General features: G+C 38.5%; 1 protein-coding gene across 3 annotated transcripts in view; it reads left to right on the forward strand.

Annotated features, from left to right (window-relative positions):
- dnah7 (dynein, axonemal, heavy chain 7) overlaps positions 1 to 19,960 on the forward strand; it is a 496,694-nt gene that overhangs the window by 148,902 nt on the left and 327,832 nt on the right. For all 3 annotated transcript variants that reach the window (XM_051930473.1, XM_051930475.1, XM_051930474.1), the window contains exons 25-27: positions 1,081 to 1,183; positions 5,254 to 5,381; positions 12,681 to 12,893. In XM_051930473.1, the coding sequence (XP_051786433.1) occupies positions 1,081 to 1,183; positions 5,254 to 5,381; positions 12,681 to 12,893 (444 nt within the window). The remainder of the gene's footprint in view (positions 1 to 1,080; positions 1,184 to 5,253; positions 5,382 to 12,680; positions 12,894 to 19,960) is intronic.

A 19,960-nucleotide genomic window follows, 5' to 3' on the forward strand; every position in this document is an offset into this window, starting at 1 on the left:
TTAAGTCATGCAGAAAGAGGCAGTATGCTAGTAACATCATAAAGTTTATTATGGCAGTGTGTTCATTAAGTATATTTCATCTTGGCATTATCCATAAGTGCTGTTAGGGGATTGGACTCTGCATAGTTTTTATAACCTGAACGTCATGTCTTGTATATACAGCAGAGGTTTACAGCCAAGTATGACGTGGTTGAGATGAAAGACAGCAGCTAAATGTCAGTGTCTTAATATCTTATTCATTAAATTAAGATGGAGAGGATTATAAGATCGACCAAAGGATTTGAATATAGCTGGCAGTGTTGAATGCATATTCCTTAGGATGGGGTTGATGCAGGAGCTAATTCTTTTAATGGAGCACTAAACTTACTGGTTGATGTAGAAAGCAGTACATTTCCATCTTAATCTATGATCAATAGCTGTGATTAATCACCCAAAGAATGAGATAGTAAGTACAAGAGTCTAAAATGAAGCTCTTCCATATGGTTGTGGGACTCACTCATCATTGATAGGGAGTTTATTGCAACTTGAGCTTTTGCTCCTCTGGGTCAAGATGAGTCTTCTAAAGTAGTTTGGACATGTATTGATGGGCACCCTCTGCACCGATGAGTCTAGTTGGAGGAGAATCATAATGAACACCAGGACATAGTGGGTATTGCATCATTCTGCTGCCCTGGCAGTACCAGGGTATTCTCCAAGAGGAAATTGTTATAGACAGCTGGTCTTTCTGGTGTGTCTTACTCTCCACTTTACCATGTCCCTTAATTTGTAAAACCATTTTTATGAAAAAATGTTGTGTCAATGGCTCTTTTAAACTTGCTTGCAACTTTCTGTTTTTTTAAATGGTGCATTTATTTTTATTTTGATGACTAATATCACTTCTTCTTGTCTTGTCATCTTTTTTAGTATACTGAGAACTTGTTTTACATGTAAACTACTTTTGAATGGGGTTTAATATATAAGTTGTTATATATGAAAATTAATAATTGCTTGACATTGCATTTTTAATATGAATAATTTCATGTTGTATTTATGTAAATATTTTAATTATTTTCCTGTTTCTTTTGCATTTTCATGTTTTAGGGCTTGCTGTCCTGTGGTGCCTGGGCTTGCTTTGATGAATTTAATCGAATTGACTTGGAAGTACTTTCTGTTGTTGCACAGCAAATTCTGACTATACAGAGAGGTAATGGGTTACATTTTGTAATGACTTTATAATGAAATTGTAATCCATCCAGTCATCTGTTTTGTCAATGACGTTTTTCTGTCATGGTGAGCCAAGAACAGTGCTAGCAGCATTGTGTTCAAAGAAATCTGTTCTGAATGGGATATCCATTCATCACAGGAAACACACCCCAATCTAACTTATGTGTTTATAGGGTCATAGCTGGGCTGTCCATCTATCACTGGTTGAAATCTAACTAGTCAGTGTAGACCTCCTATTTTTCATTTGATACATGGGTTGTTCATTTGGTCTTGTATGATAATACGCACTTGATCCCTTTCCCTCTTGGTGGCTTTTATAGCCATCCTTTTTTGCAGATTCCTCTCACTGTCACTCACCAACATAACCATTCTTAGAGTCGAAGTGTTTTGCTGGGAAAATGTGGCAGTGGTCAATGCCACATTGTCCTAGTTTAGTAACTCTAGCCTAGTTTTTTTAGGGCACATCAGTTTATCATAATTTTCATTCATCTATTGCCTCCTGTGTGAAGTTATGAGACATTGGTATTATATCCATAAACCTCATTCACGTGACCCGAGTGGGTGCAAAAAATTCAGAGCCATACTAGTGTTGATGTCATATAACACCAGGCAGAAGAAAAGGCTGTTCTTATTTTTAGACCTTTATTTGGAGTTTTTATTATCATTTTTGATTTTTACGTTTTTCTTCCTAACCCTAGCAATCTGACGTACACATAGATACACAGACACACACACAGACAGTTGTCCTTTTATTAAGGTGGGTATCATCACTTACTGGGATGTTTTAATCAACATGAAACATGTTATAATTTAGAGTTGTCAATCTAAATCACATACATATCTTTGGAATGGGGGAGAAAGCTGGACCATTGAGACAAAACTAACAATGCACATAGTGGGAATCCAGTTGAGATGCTGGAGCCATGAGGCAGCAGTGCTAATCACTGTGCCAATGTGCAGCTGTTATGAATTTGTGCTTGTATGTAATTTTCCTTCCATCAGTAAATTTTTCTCCTATGATTCTTTAACCTTTTTCATATTTCTGAATATTTCAATTTGTTATTTTCTTGTATCTGTATTTTGTCATGGTATAAGTTAATTATCATTTATTTTTGCTTTTCTGTAGCACCATCTTGTTTTTGTTATGGACATCACTATTTTTGCAAGTATGCAATTCAAGATTATTAAGTAACAGAAATTGGCAGTCGTGTTAAGTAATGTTATCGCAATAAGTTGTCTCCTTAGTCCATTCACTGTCTGGGTTTGATTACTTCTGCTATGCAAAAGATAAGTTTTGTATTTTTCAAGTCAAATTTATTTCTTCACAAACATGATGCAGTATATATTCATGTGCCACATAAAATTGCGTTCAAAAGTTAAGTGCTTTCTGTAAATTTAAAAAAAATATCTCACCCGTTCTGGCGTTTTACAATGGAGGATAGAGGACATGGAGAAAAATCTTAAAAACTTACCAAACACCTCCATTTTTCAATCCAAGACAGCGGAGTATTGATCTGTGTCTACCTTGTTTCTGATGCATGTTTGTGAGAACAAAAGGAATCTGAAAATAATCATTTTATCGATTACTCCTGTTACTATTTTTCTTGTGGTAAGGATACATTTTTTATTCACTTGTGCAAATTCTCACGTAAATATGGAAGTAATTCAAATCAAAGCAAAGCAAACCATGTGGCATGAAAAGTTTATTCTAGTTTGGTCTATCAGGAACAAAACTAAGTGCTGAGCTGTCACGCATGGCTGATCTTCATTTAAAATGTCTGAATCCCGTAATATTGGTGTCTTTTTTCAAATATTACATGTACAAACTCAGTGGCGGGCTGTCAGGGCCTGCAAGGCCTTCTCTGCTGGCCTAAAAAAATATCTGAATCACAAACTGATGTTAATTATATTTTGTCCATGAATATTTATTAAATAGGGGCGGCACGGTGGCGCAGTGGGTAGCGCTGCAGCCTCGCAGTTGGGAGACCTGGGGACCTGGATTCGCTTCCAGGGTCCTCCCTGCGTGGAGTCTGCATGTTCTCCCTGTGTCTGCGTGGGTTTCCTCAGGGCGCTCCGGTTTCCTCCCACAGTCCAAAGACATGCTGGTTAGGTGGATTGGCAATTCTAAATTGGCCCTAGTGTGTGATTGGTGTGTGGGTGTGTTTGTGTGTGTCCTGCGGTGGGTTGGCCCCCTGCCCGGGATTGGTTCCTGCCTTGTGCCCTGTGTTGGCTGGGATTGGCTCCAGCAGACCCCTGTGACCCTGTGTTCGGATTCAGCGGGTTGGAAAATGGATGGATATTTATTAAATAATTTCAAATAGTCTGTCTGCTTCCTTTCATAGCTTTTCCGATGGTTGTGCTGCTCCTGCTTCCAGTCATGTATTTTCATATTAAAGTATTTAACCAATCACATTTCAGCCGTCATTTGTTGCCAGGCAGGGTCAAAGTCAAAGAAGTCTGCCAGGAGGCCTTCACAATCCGTTCTGCAGGCCCTGTAACACAAAATAAATGTTGATTAAACTGTTGCTTCAACCAATCAGATTTTGAGTTGGTTTCACTAGGGCCCTCTAGCAGGCGTACGGCAACGTCACCGTATTCAGATCCGTTGATTGGATAGGATGGTGTAATATAAAAATCTGAATGAGAGCATCATGGGGCAGCTACTACACATTGGTATGTTTGGCGGTGAGCATTCCCGTGTCCACTGCTTCTGTCTAGCGGACATTTTCAGCCCTAAAGCGAATTAAAACTTATGCCAGAAATACGACAGGGCAGGTTCGACTTTCAGCATTAGCTTCGATGGCGATAGAAAGGGACTTCGTGATGGAACTGAAGCGCACGGATAATCTGTACGACAGAGTAATTGAACTGTTTTTGAGGAAAGAGAGGAGGATGGATTTTGTTTACAAATAATCTGAATTTTTGGTGAGTGAAATGTTGCGATTTTCCTAAATAATATTGCAAGTTTATGAATTATTATTGATGTTTTTTATGCGTGTCGCCGCGGTAGCTGCAGTAGAAAGGAACTTGTTCACCCCTGGTTTGTCGATTCAATAAAGGCATTTATTGTGGCTACAGGAGTTATCTATCTGCGATGCAACAGCTCTTTATACTGTATTTCTGCATATTAAGATGGTTTTTATAACCATAAATTAGTTTTTGAGGGGCAGGTTGATTCAGACAGAGCACTACTGAAGGCCTAGGTGTGAAATGCACGGTTCGCCACTGTATAAACTATTTTACAATATATGTGTAGTTCTAAAACGTGGATCAGTAATCAACCGCAATCTTGGCTTGAAAAATGGATGTATTTGGTACATTTTTATGCATTCCCTCAATGCCCCACAGACTACAATGTAAAGCATTAGGGTGTGCAAAATTTTTTTTTAAGCTTTTTTTAATTTTTAAAATTTCTTTTTAATTTATACAACACATTTAGAACACAATTTTGCATGACAAATGCACATTTACCATGTTAGTAAAGAAATAATATTGACTTGAAAAATATCAGACTTATCCTTTAAAATATTCCAGGTTTACAACTGTTTCTTGATTTTGACTTCAGTTCATGCTTTAGGTTTAAATGTTTATTAGGCTTTCTTTCCTGTTTTTGCAATGTTTGTTTTCTTACTTCTGATTCATCTTCTGACCCATTTTCATATTTTACTCCATAGTCTGCCATTATTTTTTCTTGGCAGAATAGCAGTAACCCAATTAATTGACTTAAAACAATGTCTTAAAAGACAATAAGTATATAAAAACTGTTGATTTTTACTATTTCAGCTTTTTCTTTTTTACTCAAAAAAAAAACAATACTCCTTCAGTTGTGTAGGTTTCATGGAAAAATTCTAATCTGAATTCTGTCTAATTGTCTCACATTTATAATTGCTGAATGGTTAGGCGGCTCTTTTAATTTGTAAGGATGAAAAACGCACATTAACTAAATATAATTAATGCATGGGAGAAACACTGTAACTAATATGTTTATCACTTTTCTGCACTGAATAATAACTAACAGAGTTGATGATTATTGTCTTTGATTACTTACAGGCATTTCTAGTGGCTCTGACACATTGGTATTCGAAGGTACAGAACTCCGATTAGACCCAACCTGTGCAGTTTTCATCACCATGAACCCTGGATATGCTGGTCGCTCAGAACTTCCAGATAACCTAAAGGTATTTAATTTTTTTCCTTCAAAGAGCTGAAGCTTTATATAACTACTGCCCTCTTGAAGATTTTTTTTTACTGATTTACAGCTGTTTGGTGCATTAAAATAATATTGTTTATTTTTTTAACTAAATTTTAAAAATAAACTGCTCAAAAAAATTAAAGAAACACTGAAAACACATCAGATCTCAATGGTAATGATATAGACTGAGTAATGTGTTAGGAACGAAAGGATGCCACATTGTTTGATGGGAATGAAAATGATCAACTTACAGAGGGCTGAATTCAAACACACCCCAAAAATCAAAGTGAAAAAATAATGCGGCAGGCTCGTCCATTTTGCCAAAATTTCATTGCAGCAACTCAAAATCGTACTCAGTAGTTTGTATGGCCCCCTCGTGCTTGTATGCATGCCTGTCAACGTCTGGGCATGCTCCTAATGAGATAACATATGATGCCCTGGGGGATCTCCTCCCAGATCTGGACCAGGGCATCACTGAGCTCCTGGACAGTCTGAAGTTCAACCTGGCGGCGTCAGATGGACCAAAACATAACGTCCCAGAGGTGTTCTACTGGATTTAGGTCAGGCGAGCGTGGGGCCCAGTCAATGGTGTCAATTCCTTCATCCTCCAGGAACTGCCTGCATACTCTTGCTACATGAGGCCGGGCATTGTCGTACACCAGGAGGAACCCAGGACCCACTGCACCAGCATAGGGTCTGACAAGAGGTCCAAGGATTTCATCCTGATACCTAATGGTAGTCAAGGTGTCGTTGTCTAGCTTGTAGAGGTCTGTGCATCCCTCTATGGATATGCCTCCCCAGACCATCACTGACCCACCACCAAACCGGTCATGCTGAATGATGTTACAAGCAGCATAACGTTCTCCACGGCTTCTCCAGACCCTTTCACGTCTGTTACATGTGCTCAGGGTGAACCTGCTCTCATCTGTGAAAAGCACATGGCTATAGTGGTGGACCTGCCAATTCTGGTATTCTATGGCAAATGCCAATCAAGCTCCATGGTGCCGAGCAGTGAGCACAGGGCCCACTAGAGGACGTTGTGCCCTCAGGCCACCCTCATGAGTCTGTTTCTGATTGTTTGGTCAGAGACATTCACACCAGTGGCCTTGTTGGAGGTCATTTTGTAGGGCTCTGGCAGTGATCTCCTGTTCCTCCTTGCCCAAAGGAGCAGGTACCGGTCCTGCTGATGGGTTAAGGACCTTCTACGGCCCTGTCCAGCTCTCCAAGAGTAACCACCTGTCTCCTGAAATCTCCCCCATGCCCTTTAGACTGTGCTTGGAGACACAGCAAACCTTCTGGCAATGGCACACATTGATGTGCCATTCTGGAGAAGTTAGACTACCTGTGCAATCTCTGTAGCGACCAGGTATCGCCTCATGCTACCAGCAGTAACACTAACCGTAGCCAAATGCAAAACTAGTGAATAAACAGTCAGAAAAGATAAGAAGGGAAAAATGTCAGTGGCCTTCACCTGTTAAACCATTCCTGTTTTGGGAGTCGTCTCATTGTTGCCCCTCTAGTGCACCTGTTGTTAATTTCATTAACACCAAAGCAGCTGAAACTGATTAACAACCCCTTCTGCTACTTAACTGACCAAATCAATAGCCCAGACGTTTCATTGACTTGATGCTATACTCTGATTAAAAAGTGTTCCTTTAATTTTTTCGAGCAGTTTATGTACATTTCCAAATAACTTGTTAGCATACACATCTTAATTAAGAATATGCAGTGACATATGGCCAAGCCCCCACTTGTAGGCAATGGGTCAGTTTGTTTTCCCTGCTTTTCACTGTGTGAGCGCAAATTAAAGCAGTTTATTTTCTGTGTACTTATTCAGTTCTACTCCTATTCTTATTCTTCTTCTTCTTCTTTCAGCTGCTCTTGTTAGGGGTTGCCACAGCATCTTGTTCTGTTACAACCATCACCTGCAAGTCCTCTCTCACCACATCCATAAACCTTCGCTAAGGCCTTCTTCTTTTCCTTTTCCCTGGCAGCTCTATCCTTAGCATCCTTCTCCCAATATACTCAGCATCTCTCCTCTGCACTACTCTACCCCTGTTATATATAACCTAATAACCTATACTCTTTTGTATCTTCTCCTTAATATCAATGCATACAATATGCATGGTAGGGTAATTACCTCTTTTAAATTGACCCTGTATGTGGTCGTGTGTGTAAGTGCCTTGCAGTTTACTGGTGCCCCAGCCAAAGGTGGTTTGTCGGTTTAACTCAGTGATTCAGGCAAAGGCTCCTGCATTTCACATCCCTCTGTGAATGCCGTTTTGTCATGATGGTGTCCTAGGGCAACCCTATTTTGCCTCATATATTCTTTGCTATGTAAACCTTAAAAGAATACTTCAGCTTTCAGGATTGACTGCTGCTGTAGTTCAAAACTTCCCCCTTTCTTTAACATCTATAACTTCAGGCACTCAAATATAGTAACCAGAACAGACAGGAGAGAAATTTACATATTCGTTCATGCATTCTAGTAAATATACAGTATCCAAATTATAAGCAGAGTACAAATGTGAATGTTGGTAAAATAATAGTAATACAACCTGGATAATACAACTAGATATCTTTCTGTCTAAGTATGTTGATTGGTCTCTGTTCTGATGTAGTCCTCCATGGCGCTTGGATAAAATAGTAGAAAACAACAGCATGGTAATCTGCATGACACTTAGCAGCTAAGAGATGTTTTGCCTCTCTCTCAGCCCTTTATTTCAATCCAGTCTTGTCGTCCTTGACAAACCTCTTGAACTATCGAGTGTGTAATTCTCAATTGTTCCAGCTCAGGCAAACCCAGACCCACCTCTCTCTAGCACTGGTCAGTCTGCTCCTGATTATTGATATGGCATTTTTAGCTAACACCTACATGAAAAGTGTTCTCTTGATTGTAAATGGACTTCTAACATGGCTTCTTTACATTTTAAAATTGAATACGGTTAGACATTAATAATGAAACCTATATGCTAGATATTAATGTCTATTAAAGATAAATAATTAGGAAAAATGAATGAATAAACAAACACATTCTTGAAGAGCATATTGCATGAACACACTATTACAGCATATTGTGTCATACAAAACACACAATACATAAACTCAAGTTAAAGCTAAGAAATAGTTTCTGTCTGAGATAGAAATTTGGTGTTTCTGCCCCTGAAATGGTGTTGATTGTATTATAAAAAATAGAACTCTTACAATGACAGATACGTATAAGGTTGTGTCACGTCAAATATCATTCGGTATAGTACAGGTTTAAAATATAATCTAATAAATCTCAGATTGGAAGATATAAATGTTTCACATTGCAGCCTCATGCAGACTTGGTTCTTTCCTTGTGTTGAGCCCTGATGGGGAAAGGAAACATTTTACTTCAGAATAAAGCTTCTGTGATTTACTTCGGTGTTAACCTATAAAACATAACAGCATGCTGCAATTTCATAACTTTTTTTTATTTGCAGGAGCATTTGAAATTTGTTGAATTTATCTTCTTTTATGAAAACAGGGGAAAGTGAATTGTGTATAAAATGCTAGCACTGTAGAAAATATAAACGTGTGAAAAATATAATTGAAAAAGCAGACTTTCAATAGAAAGGCTCACTATTTGCTTTTACACTTTTTATGGAATTTCACAAAATGTTGAAATAAAAAACTATTAACAATTAAATAAATTAAAATAAAATGCTGAATTAAGGTCAATATATATTTATTGTAAATTTTGTTTAGCTGCTTATTTTAATACAAGTTCAGTAAGAACCAAAGTTTATCTTAATAGAATCTGAACCAAGGTAACAACCAAAATGAATGGTGTGCCAGCTCATTGGTGGGTACACTCACACATGCCAGACCATGTATGACCAGCCCACGATTTGGGTCCAGACCCCAGTAAAGACAAACTTTGCCATTATTCAGTACCAAAGCCACATTGCCAATCTATGTCAATTTTTCTGGCAAATTTTTATTGTATATTTATGTGTAATTTAATTTCCCTGCAACCCTCCTGTACTCAGATCATTTTTACTGTACAAATCTCAAAATGAGCTCTGTGACAGAGCTATTTATAAAAAATAATAATTACTTGTTAATACTGTAGGGCGGCTACTACTCAGTGGCGCAGTGGTAGTGCTGCTGCCTCGCAGTTAGGAGACCCGGGTTCGCTTCCCGGGTCCTCCCTGTGTGGAGTTTGCATGTTCTCCCCGTGTCTGCGTGGGTTTCCTCCTGGTGCTCTGGTTTCCTCCCACAGTCCAAAGACATGCAGGTTAGGTGCACTAGCGATCCTAAATTGTCCCTAGTGTGTGCTTGGTGTGTGGGTGTACGTGTGTGTGTGCCCTGCAGTGGGCTGGTGCCCTGCCCCGGTTTGTTTCCTGCCTTGCGCCCTGTGTTGGCTGGGATTGGCTCCAACAGACCCCCGTGACCCTGTGTTAGGGTATAGTGTTTTGGGAAATGATTGACTGACTGTTAATACTGTATACCCATAGTCTGGAAAGAAATATTGTAAAGCTTAATGCAAACTACTATATGTGGCTTTGGCAGGAAAGTTGGTAAAATGATTTTAACACTCATTCTAAAATGACTGCTAAACCATTTGCTGTTCTTCATTTGTTGCATCAGGTTCTACTTCAGATTGTTCACCATTACAGGTATCACGCTTTCATGATCATTTTAGAATAATCCGAGATTTTTGAGAAAGATAAATTACTATAAAAAGTTCCATTCCATATCATTACCCATATTTTTTGACAGAATATCAAAATGTTCATTTCCATATCGAAATGTTTAGAGTTGTATGTAGTTATTTCAATTCTGAAGGTTTATGTTCCCATGTTTTTGGTTACTCCTGCATAGGCACAGGGTGAAAATGACTGGCATGTGCATGTAATAGACATCTGTGGGTAGCGGGCAGACTTCCATTTCTAACAGAAGGTTGCCTTTCCAAATGTATTTCACTATCTGTCACTGTCACCTTTAGCCACAAACCCCTAAATGATGTCACAGGGTCCTGTAGCTAAAGCAGCCACAGAGAGACTTGGCACTAAAAGTCTGCATCCAGACCCTTTTGGAATTGGCCAGCACAGCCATTGCAGGATTCACAAATAACACAAACACATAAACCCTAAGCCTATGTTAGCGATGGATTGCCAATATAACAGAAATCTATTAGTGCACAAAATTTCCTTTATGTTTATGGATTATGCTTGACTGTAGGGCATGATAATAGCATAGCAGTGTCACATAAGCCAGCTTCCAAAGAAAAATGCACAATATTGCCCTAAATGTCATCACAGTGGCATTATTTCTTCAAGAAGAACGAGTCAAAAATGCTCCAAAAGCTAAATATCAGACAATATGTGAAATTATTAAAGAATAAGGAAAAGTTTTTCCAACAAGAATGTGTGGGCACAGTTGGGAACTTATTATGAATAATCTTTACACAAACATTAGACATCTTTCTACAAAAAAGCACAGATACTTGGAACAAGTTACAAAGTCATGTGATAGTCAGTAGTACATTAGGGACCTATAGAACTCAGCTTGATGTTATTTTGAAGAAATTAGGTTAATAAGATTGTCAAAATTGTTCTAACATAGCCCCCTCAGAGCTTACATTTCCAATAAAGTGTAACAGGGAGCCAAATCAAATCCTGGAAGCACCAGATGCAAAGGCACCTCATGCATCATAGAGCACACTAATGCTCATTACGTACTTACTCATAACAGGTCAGTTTAGATTTAAAAATATGATGAATGTATATAATCCATCGCTCTGTTCACTTATTAAACCTGCTTTATTTAATTCATACTTGGCAGAAGATGGAGTCTGTCATGAAGAACTGAGTACAAGGGTTGTAGATACTGTAGGTCACCAGTCCATTGTAGGACTCACTTGCTTGCAGACCCAACAATCACACTTGTTAGGCAAACTTAGAGAAACTTTTTTTTTAATTGTAATTGAGTATACTTTGTTGTTTGCAATCTTTTGTTTATGGCCAGTGATGATAAACAAAAATTTTTACAAACTTGTCAGTAGTTTTTGTACTTGGATGCATTTTGAGGCAAAAGTAAGAAAGTTCTGAGGAATCAAAGGTAATTTACTGTATTTAGTCACTGGCACAGATTTTAATGGTTAACACAATCTAATTATCATAATATATTTCACTTTTATAGAATCTAGTTGAAAGTGTGTTTGAAAATTATGCATTCTGAGGTTGCAGGCAGGTTTTGAACAAAAACATTTTGATGTACACGTTTATGTTGGCTTAAAAGGCCTTGGCACTACCTTTCTTGATTTTTTTTTAATAACATGAAATTCATATACAGTATTTGTCTCTCTTGCTATTTGCCATATATTGGGCATCAAGGGCTGGTACTCATTTTAGTGCACAAAATATGTGCGCACATATAGAGTGTGATGTGTGGGTCACAGACTTGCACAAGAGCGAAGGAGGTGAGTCCAGGTCTCCGAAAAATCAAAACTTTATTGTTGCGAAGATTCCCAATGCATTTATTCAAATGGGAGCTGTCACTCAAACACATTCAGCATGCAGGCCGTGCCGATGATGTTGTCCTGCATTCACACTCTTCTCAGATCAAAAGAACAGATTGCAGGAAGGCTATCTGCACAAATGAGGAGACAAAAAGAAAGTGCAAAGCCAGGTCAGTGGCCGGTTTTAAATGTTCCCCGCATCAACCTTCAGGCGACAGATGAGTTACACGGTGAGCCTTTGAACTTGTAGTTGCACCAGCGGTGGACAATCAATCCCATCCTGCGTTAACAGAGTTTCGGCTCACAGTGCATTTGGATGTTTGTCGGGGTCTCAAAAATCTCACAATAGCTACTGTATATAGTTTTCTCTGGTCTGAAATGTATCAATAAGTAAAGTTACAGTGTCAAATGTTCAATATGTCTTAAAATAACCATTGGAATTCCTGCTTCAAAGATATCCAATATACAGTATGTTGTCTCACTGTCCATTTGTTTTACTGAAAGTATCCAAAAGACTCATATTCAGTTTCTTATCTGACACTCACTTGTACTAATATGAGTTTATCTGTGTAAACAGTACTGTATATTAGTGGAAGATTAACTGATTGTGATTAATGGATTCATCAATGATTACTTGGTAGGAGTGAAACTTGTCAGTAGTTTTTGTACTTGGATGCATTTTGAGGCAAAAGTAAGAAAGTTCTGAGGAATCAAAGGTAATTTACTGTATTTAGTCACTGGCATAGATTTTAATGGTTAACACAATCTAATTATCATAATATATTTCTTTAACAGGCCCTGTTCAGGACAGTTGCCATGATGGTACCCGACTATGCCATGATTGCAGAGATTGTGCTCTACTCTTGTGGGTTTGTCACAGCACGTCCTCTGTCTGTAAAGATTGTAGCAACGTACCGCCTCTGTTCTGAACAGTTGTCATCTCAGCATCACTATGACTATGGTATGAGAGCTGTTAAGTCTGTCCTTACAGCAGCTGGAAACCTAAAGGTGAGTACCACAATAAATCAGGTTATATATAAAGACACTACACAATATCAAGATGGCACAAAATCCAAAACTTACATTTACAGCTAGGGTATTTAATAGGACTAATCCAAATTCATCTTTAAATGCACATTAGCCAGGTTCTGTTTTAATCAGGAAAAAAATCTTTCTATTATTTCCCATGGGTAGAAGCATCTACAACAGGGGTGTCGAACTCCATACCTGGAGGGCTGCAGTGGCTGCAGGTTTTCATTCTAACCATCTTCTTAATTAGTGACCAGTTTTTGCTGCTAATTAAATTCTTTTGCCTTAGTTTTAATTAAGTCAACTCAGGTCCTTTAGTTGTTTCTTTTTCCTTAATTAGCAGGCAAACAATAATGAGACACAAAACAATCCACCACATGATCAGTTCACACAATATCTGAAAATAAAGAAAGTATTGTAGATCTCTCACGTGACCAAAACATTTTGATGACGTTCTTAGAAAAAACAGAAAATCAACAGTTTTGGAAATGTCTGCTGTGGCAGAATGAAAGCAGCAACAAGCCATGGAATTAAGTAATCGGTTTAATTACCAGAAATAATCTTTTTCTCATTAAGAAACTGGTTACAGTAAAATTGGTTAGGGGTTTGAAGCCCCAGTTTAGTTGGTCGTCTGTTGGCTCATTTCATGTCTCATTTCTGTTTAGCTGTCATTTAATGAAGAAAAGAATCAATTCAGAGGACTGATTCCTTAAAAAAATGAAGCTATTAACATGAAGGAAAAAGAAATTAATTAGAATGAAAACTGGTCACCAATGAGGAAAAGGGTTGGAATGAAAATCTGCAGCCACTAAGGCCCTCCAGGCCTGGAGTTTGATGCCCCTGATCTACAAGATAAATTTTCTGAGACAAATGCTCATGCAATCACATTATTCATTCTCCTGGTTAAACTAATCAGTCTTAAAATTTCAGAAATGGCTACATTTATGTTGATGAACTGAATGTACAGTGCTTATCTCAGCAGCATGATCTTAGGGGGAGTGTTGGGGAAACATGTTGAATCTAACGTGTTAAGTAGTCCGTTTACTTATTAAAGTAACAAGTAACCTATCACAATACTCTTTTTATTAAGTGATGTGCCGCTTCTTTGCACTGTTCAATCGCACAGCCTAACAGAAGAGTATGCTACATGTAATCTGATAGCAGAATAGTTTAGTTTTAATCTGGCTATTTGCAATAAATATGTTGACAGTGTGCTTGGGTGACACAGCGGCCAGCATTCATACCACAAATCATCTGAGCCTCAGTTCAGAGATGTAAAAAGGTGATGAATGTGGTTTACTTCACAGCACATGTAAGTCTAAATGTATCTATAAAACACAAGATAATTATCGTGTTTGGATGTGTTTCTGGTCAGTTTCATAAAGGTTCACAAATGATCTTAGGATTTAATAACAAATGCTGGCCAGTCAAATGTGCAGTTATTTATGTAAAAGAAGACAAAGAAACAAATAAAGTAAGGCACTGTTTGTGTGTTGCATTTTAGAAAGAGTAAATATGTAACATATTTAGTTAGTTTTTTGTAAGTAACATTCCCCACACTGTTTGGGAGACACAGGCTTTATGCTTTCTTTTGATTCGTGGTGGCAGTTTAATATTAGAATGTTTTCCCAAGGGAGAATTCCATAAATAGTTTTTCAAGTATAAAGGTTTCAGCCTAAACCGGGTTACTCACCTTGTTCCAGTTTTGTATATGCATATAAACATACTGAATGAATTTCTGAAAACATATCGCCTTTTATTCGCTTGTTACATAAATGTAAGATAGGTGCTCTGAATCAGAATATGTACACCTGCAGGAATTGCTTTTGCATGAGATTGAAATCTTGAGAAAGTGAATGGAAAAAATAATAATTTAAAAAACTAGGGGGCTTCACCCCCTGCTCGCTTTGCTTGCTCCACCCCCTCCCCTCCCCACCCCCCACCCCCGCCTGCATTATGCGCTAACCACTTCGCGTCTCTGCCACTGACGTTGTGAAGTGGAGAGCTGAACCCAAAGAGACGCGATCGCTCCTCCAACACCCCCTTTTAAACGGTGACACAATGGGAAACACATACGTTTTTTTTTTTTTTTGTTTTTTTTTTACCTCCTCTTTGCTCGATTAGTTGCTGGCTTGCTGCAGTGCTGTTTGATCTGCATTTCGCGCGATGCACTTCTGTCATATCACCTATGTCCATATATTCAATCTTTTTTCGCTTTTACCTTTTCATCAATATCACATTGAATTTTGATTCCGTGTTTGGAATTACATCGTGACAACACAATATATAAGTGCCCGTGAGTGAATATCATTTCTTTCTCTCTACAAGAAATGTGTCTGACATAACCACGCAGGACTTATCCAAATCTCTTTGCATAAGCTTTTGTCTCGCGGGGCTTCCGGCCCTGGGCATGGTTATATTGTTTGGCATGAAGACTTGTCTTGTGGGATGTGAAAGTGTCTCTGAGACAATCGCGTCTCATCTCTTTCCAAGATTTTTTTTTATAATAGAAAGATCAGATATACTGTATGCAGCTCTCTTAATTAGAATATTGTATTGGGCACTTAAGAACAGTCAAAACCTTTAAACAATCAGAGTATCTGGAATGGTCCTGTTTTGTGTAAGCCAAAGTTTTTCCTCTGCCATTTGCTTAAATTCCTTTTTTATGTCCATTTATGATTCTTTGATTATCATTGTTTTTGTTAATATTGTTGTTTACTGTTATTATGTGCCTATATACAGTATATATATTTATGTCAGTTTTGTTTAGTATGTAGTTTATAGATAATTAAATTTGTTCTGCCATGTTTTGTGGATGGTTCAGCAAGAGGCGGGGCCACCTGTCAATTTCTGTTAAGGGACTGCTCTCAGCCCTATGAAGGCTCATGGGAATTGTAGTCCCATGGTGTTACAGTATGTTCATTTACAGTGATTGGTGAGTTTTACCTTTTTGTTATTGCTTATTCTTTGTATTGTTTTGACTCTGTTGCTTCTATTTTTGGGATTCTGTTTTTTAGTTAATGTTTTGGGATTTGTTTGCTTAAGATTGCCATGTTGGCAAATCCTCTTTGCCTCCTTATTTGCTTTTTTTGGATTTTTGTTAATAAATTCTCCATTTATGATGAATTGTTTGTCGCTGTACTCTGTGTTAACTAGGGGCTGATGTTTTTCACCTTCCTAGTTAGGCATTTTGTATGTATTTTGGGACATTTCGGAATATATTTGTGAAATTTAAGAGTTAAGCACATTTTAGCCAGGTGTGGATGCTAGGATTCCTTTTGGTACATCTCCTTTGTGCAGGCTTGTGGGATTCTGACCTGCTTCTCTAGCTATTTTTGAGGGCCTTACATCTTTTTTTGCTATTTTTATGTGTGTATATCACAAGTCCCTGCCCTTGGAATTTCATGGAACAGTATTGTGCGAGAGTAAGTACAGAAAATTCAACACTTGATCAGGGGTTTAAAAACACGCATGGTCTTTTCTTTTAATAAATGGAGTCCAGATTGTTTCTCAGTTGTAAAATAAGATCTGGTTTGGTTGTTGAATTACCCAGAGGTTGTCTGTAGTGTAAAGTCGCAATAAGTGATTTGACGTATGCATTACTATTTGTGTCTAGGATATGTTATAAGCACTATAGTCAAACTCGATTAATGTCAAACAAAAATAGTGCAGGATAAACTCCTTCTATTGTCACTCCATGTAATATCACAAACGGGTTAATGTCAAAGAGTTAATCTCCTCTGTGGTAGAAATCTCTTGTTTAATTTCACATTACTGCATTTGCTGCTTATTTTATCAGCACTCTTCATTGAAAGATACTGTGCACTCAGAATCATTTGCACTCTTTATGCAGCCCGCCATAAAAAGCACCTGAGGTGTGGAGCTGGGATGCATTAGGACTCGTGGTGATCGATATACTGTTTACATAATAGGTGCTGGCACAGCATTAGCTAAGTGGAAGACAGGATGCACAGTAGCGAGTACTGAAATACTAAAATGAAATTATTAAAGATGCTGTTATCATTGTAAACAAAAAGACATCAAAGACAAGTGCAGTATTGACATGTCAACTGTATCAGAACTTGCTTGCATGCACAATGAAATAAGAAGGATTTATGTTTGTCACTAGTAATAGCAAGCTGCAGAGGCATACAGGCAAGCTTGTATAAAGAAATTGTTCAGATTACTTAAATGGACCTTCACCACACAACTTCCAATTAGGCCATTGTAACACTACACAACTTTGAGTTGGAGATCACTTCACACTTAACGACTGCGGTTGCTGGATCTTGTTGTCTTCAGGATGTCAAATTTCTACCTAGGAACAGTAGGGAATGATGGATTACCCAATTCACTCATGACTTCTCAGCATAGTTCAAATTTTCCAAAGTATCGTAAGGTCACCACATTTTGACAGTCAATAATTCTGTAGCCTGACAGTGCCTGTAGCTGTACAAATGTTGCTGAGGTACTGTATGTCAAGTTCAGCCTCAGTTTTGGCCATTTTTTACTTCTTACCATCTGTCAAGGTATGGCAAACATGAGACATCAGACAAAGAAGCCTGTCTCCAATTTGTGCTGTCTAAGACAGTGTGTCTCAACTTTTTAGGTGTTGCAACTACATTTTACTCATGTTGGTGTTTTTGTGAGCAGGAAGATGTTCCCCTTTAGTGATTCCAGCACAATCATCATGACCCATTGTTTGAGAGACACCTAAAACACCCTCTCCCTTTCATTCCTTGCATCTACACTGTATGCGCAAGATACTGCGTGCAATGGCATCCCCAATGCAATCTCTCCATAATTTAATTTTTATAAATATATTTGGGAATAGGTTTCTCCAGATATTTTTGCCAACTAAAGCACCCTTAATCAAAGAAAAGAACCAGGCAGACTGTCTTGCTACAAATTTGACTTTCCTTCACAAGAAAAAACAACAAAGATGGTGTTATTTGTATGTATATTCAAAACAACAAATGTTAGTGAGGGATATCTTTTTTTTTTGTAATATTTTATTCATTTTATTAAAATCAAATAAAGTTCCATACAAATAAATCTAGTTTTGCAAAAATAGGTTTGAAACAAATCAACCCACACCCCTGAGAAAGAGAGCTAGGCCAGCAGAGTAAAACTTTAAGCTAATTAAAATAAGTAAATAGATACATTAATAAATTAATAAAGACAAATGGAGTTAAAGAGGGGAGAAAACCTGCTTCCTCAATTTAAATGCTTATTCTAAAATGTTATTGATTAGATCCTACTAGGTTTTGAAAAAATTTTGTACAGATCCTCTAACTGAGAATTTGATTTTTTCCAGTTTCAAATAGTATATAACATCAGTTACCTGTTGACTTAGAATAGGTGAGTTAGGATTCTTCCAGATGAGCAAGCTAAGTCTACGTGCCAATAGTGAAGTAAAGGCAATCACAGTTTGTTTGTCCTTCTCCACTTTAAGCCCATCTGGAAGAACACTAAACACAGCTGTTAGTGGGTGAGGAGGGATTGTGACACCAAGGTTGTCTGAAAGGCATATAAAGATTTTGGTCCAAAATGATGTTAATTTGGTGCAGGCCCAAAACATGTGACCCAGTGAGGCTAGAACTTGATTGCAATGTTTGCAGGTTGGATCTTGGCCTGGAAACATTTTGGACAATTTTAAACAAGACAGGTGTGCTCGATATATAATTTTGAGTTGAATAATTCTATGCTTTGCACATATGGAGCTCAAGTGAATTCTGTGCATTGCTACCTTCCACTCCCTTTCTGAGATGTTGAGTGAGAGATCCTTTTCTCACTGTACTCTTGGATCTTTGAAAGGGAGTGTGGAACTAGGCCCGGACACAGACAGGAAGACATGTTGTAAGTGACCACCACACGTTTATTTACACTACTATTTACAATTATTGTCCTTAAGTGCCACAAACCCCAGTCTTCCCCAAAGTCCAGGCCAACCACTCTGCCTCTTCGGACCGCCTCTTTCTCTCGTTCTTCAACCTTGTCCTCTTCCATCCGACTCCAGCCTCGAATGAAGGGAGGCGGCCCCTTTTATTCCTTCCCGGATGTGCTCCAGGTGTGCACCGGCCATCCCACAGACACGCTCTAGTGTGGCGGAAGTGCCAGCTGTCCTCCCGGAAGCACTCCGGGTGTTCTCTCTCTTCTTCCCCCCAGTACTTCCCTGGTGTGGCGGGAGTACTGGGGTCCAGGGTCCTTCAGGCAGGGGGACGCCCCCTGGTGGTGGCCACAGGCCCCTACAGAGTTGAGCTTCTAAGCCCTGTACCCATGGCCCCCAATACAACCAGGGCGGTCGCCCCCTCGTGGACTGGAGGAGGCATGAGCCCTCCTCCTGTCTCCCCGGGCATCCCGGCCGGGTAGGAACCCCAGCTGGGTGCCACAGGAGGGACTGTAAAATGGTTTTATATATTATGGAAAAGCTGTCCAAGTCCTCAAGACTGATCAATATTTTTTCAGCATAGGGGTAGGTGGGAAGTGAAGAAAACTGGGCAGGTTCTTTTTAACAAAGTTTCTAATTTGAAGGTAGTGAAAGAAATGTGTTGCTGGAAAATTAAATTTGGAGTGTAATTGTTTGTGGGATGCAAAGATGTTGTCTATGTAAAGATCTCTAAGTGATTTAATCCGGAATGTTTTCCAGACATTAAAAACTGCATACGTTTGAGAGGGTGGAAAAAGGTGGTTCTCGTGCAGAGGTTCCACAGATAAAAGCTTCTCTATCTTTTTTTATGTATGTTTTGTTCTGCCATAGATGTAAGCTGACAGGCCACAAAGAGTAAAAGTACATAAAGGACAGGGAGATTAAATTTTTATCTTAAGATGAGCAGGGGTCAAAGTCATAGTCCTGTATTTCTGCTTTGCAGCTGTTCAACACTGATAAAGAGTGGGAGCCAGACAATGTAACTGAGAAGAAAGTGTGTGCTTGTGCTACACTTGGGCCAATAAATTAAAAGAAAGACATAATTTGCATAGTCATATTCATCGAGAGCTGCATGTTAGTGTCTGTTAGTTAGTCCGCTGCTTCATATGAGTTCAAG

Source organism: Erpetoichthys calabaricus, chromosome 8 (assembly GCF_900747795.2).
Source record: "Erpetoichthys calabaricus chromosome 8, fErpCal1.3, whole genome shotgun sequence".
NCBI lineage: Eukaryota > Metazoa > Chordata > Cladistia > Polypteriformes > Polypteridae > Erpetoichthys > Erpetoichthys calabaricus.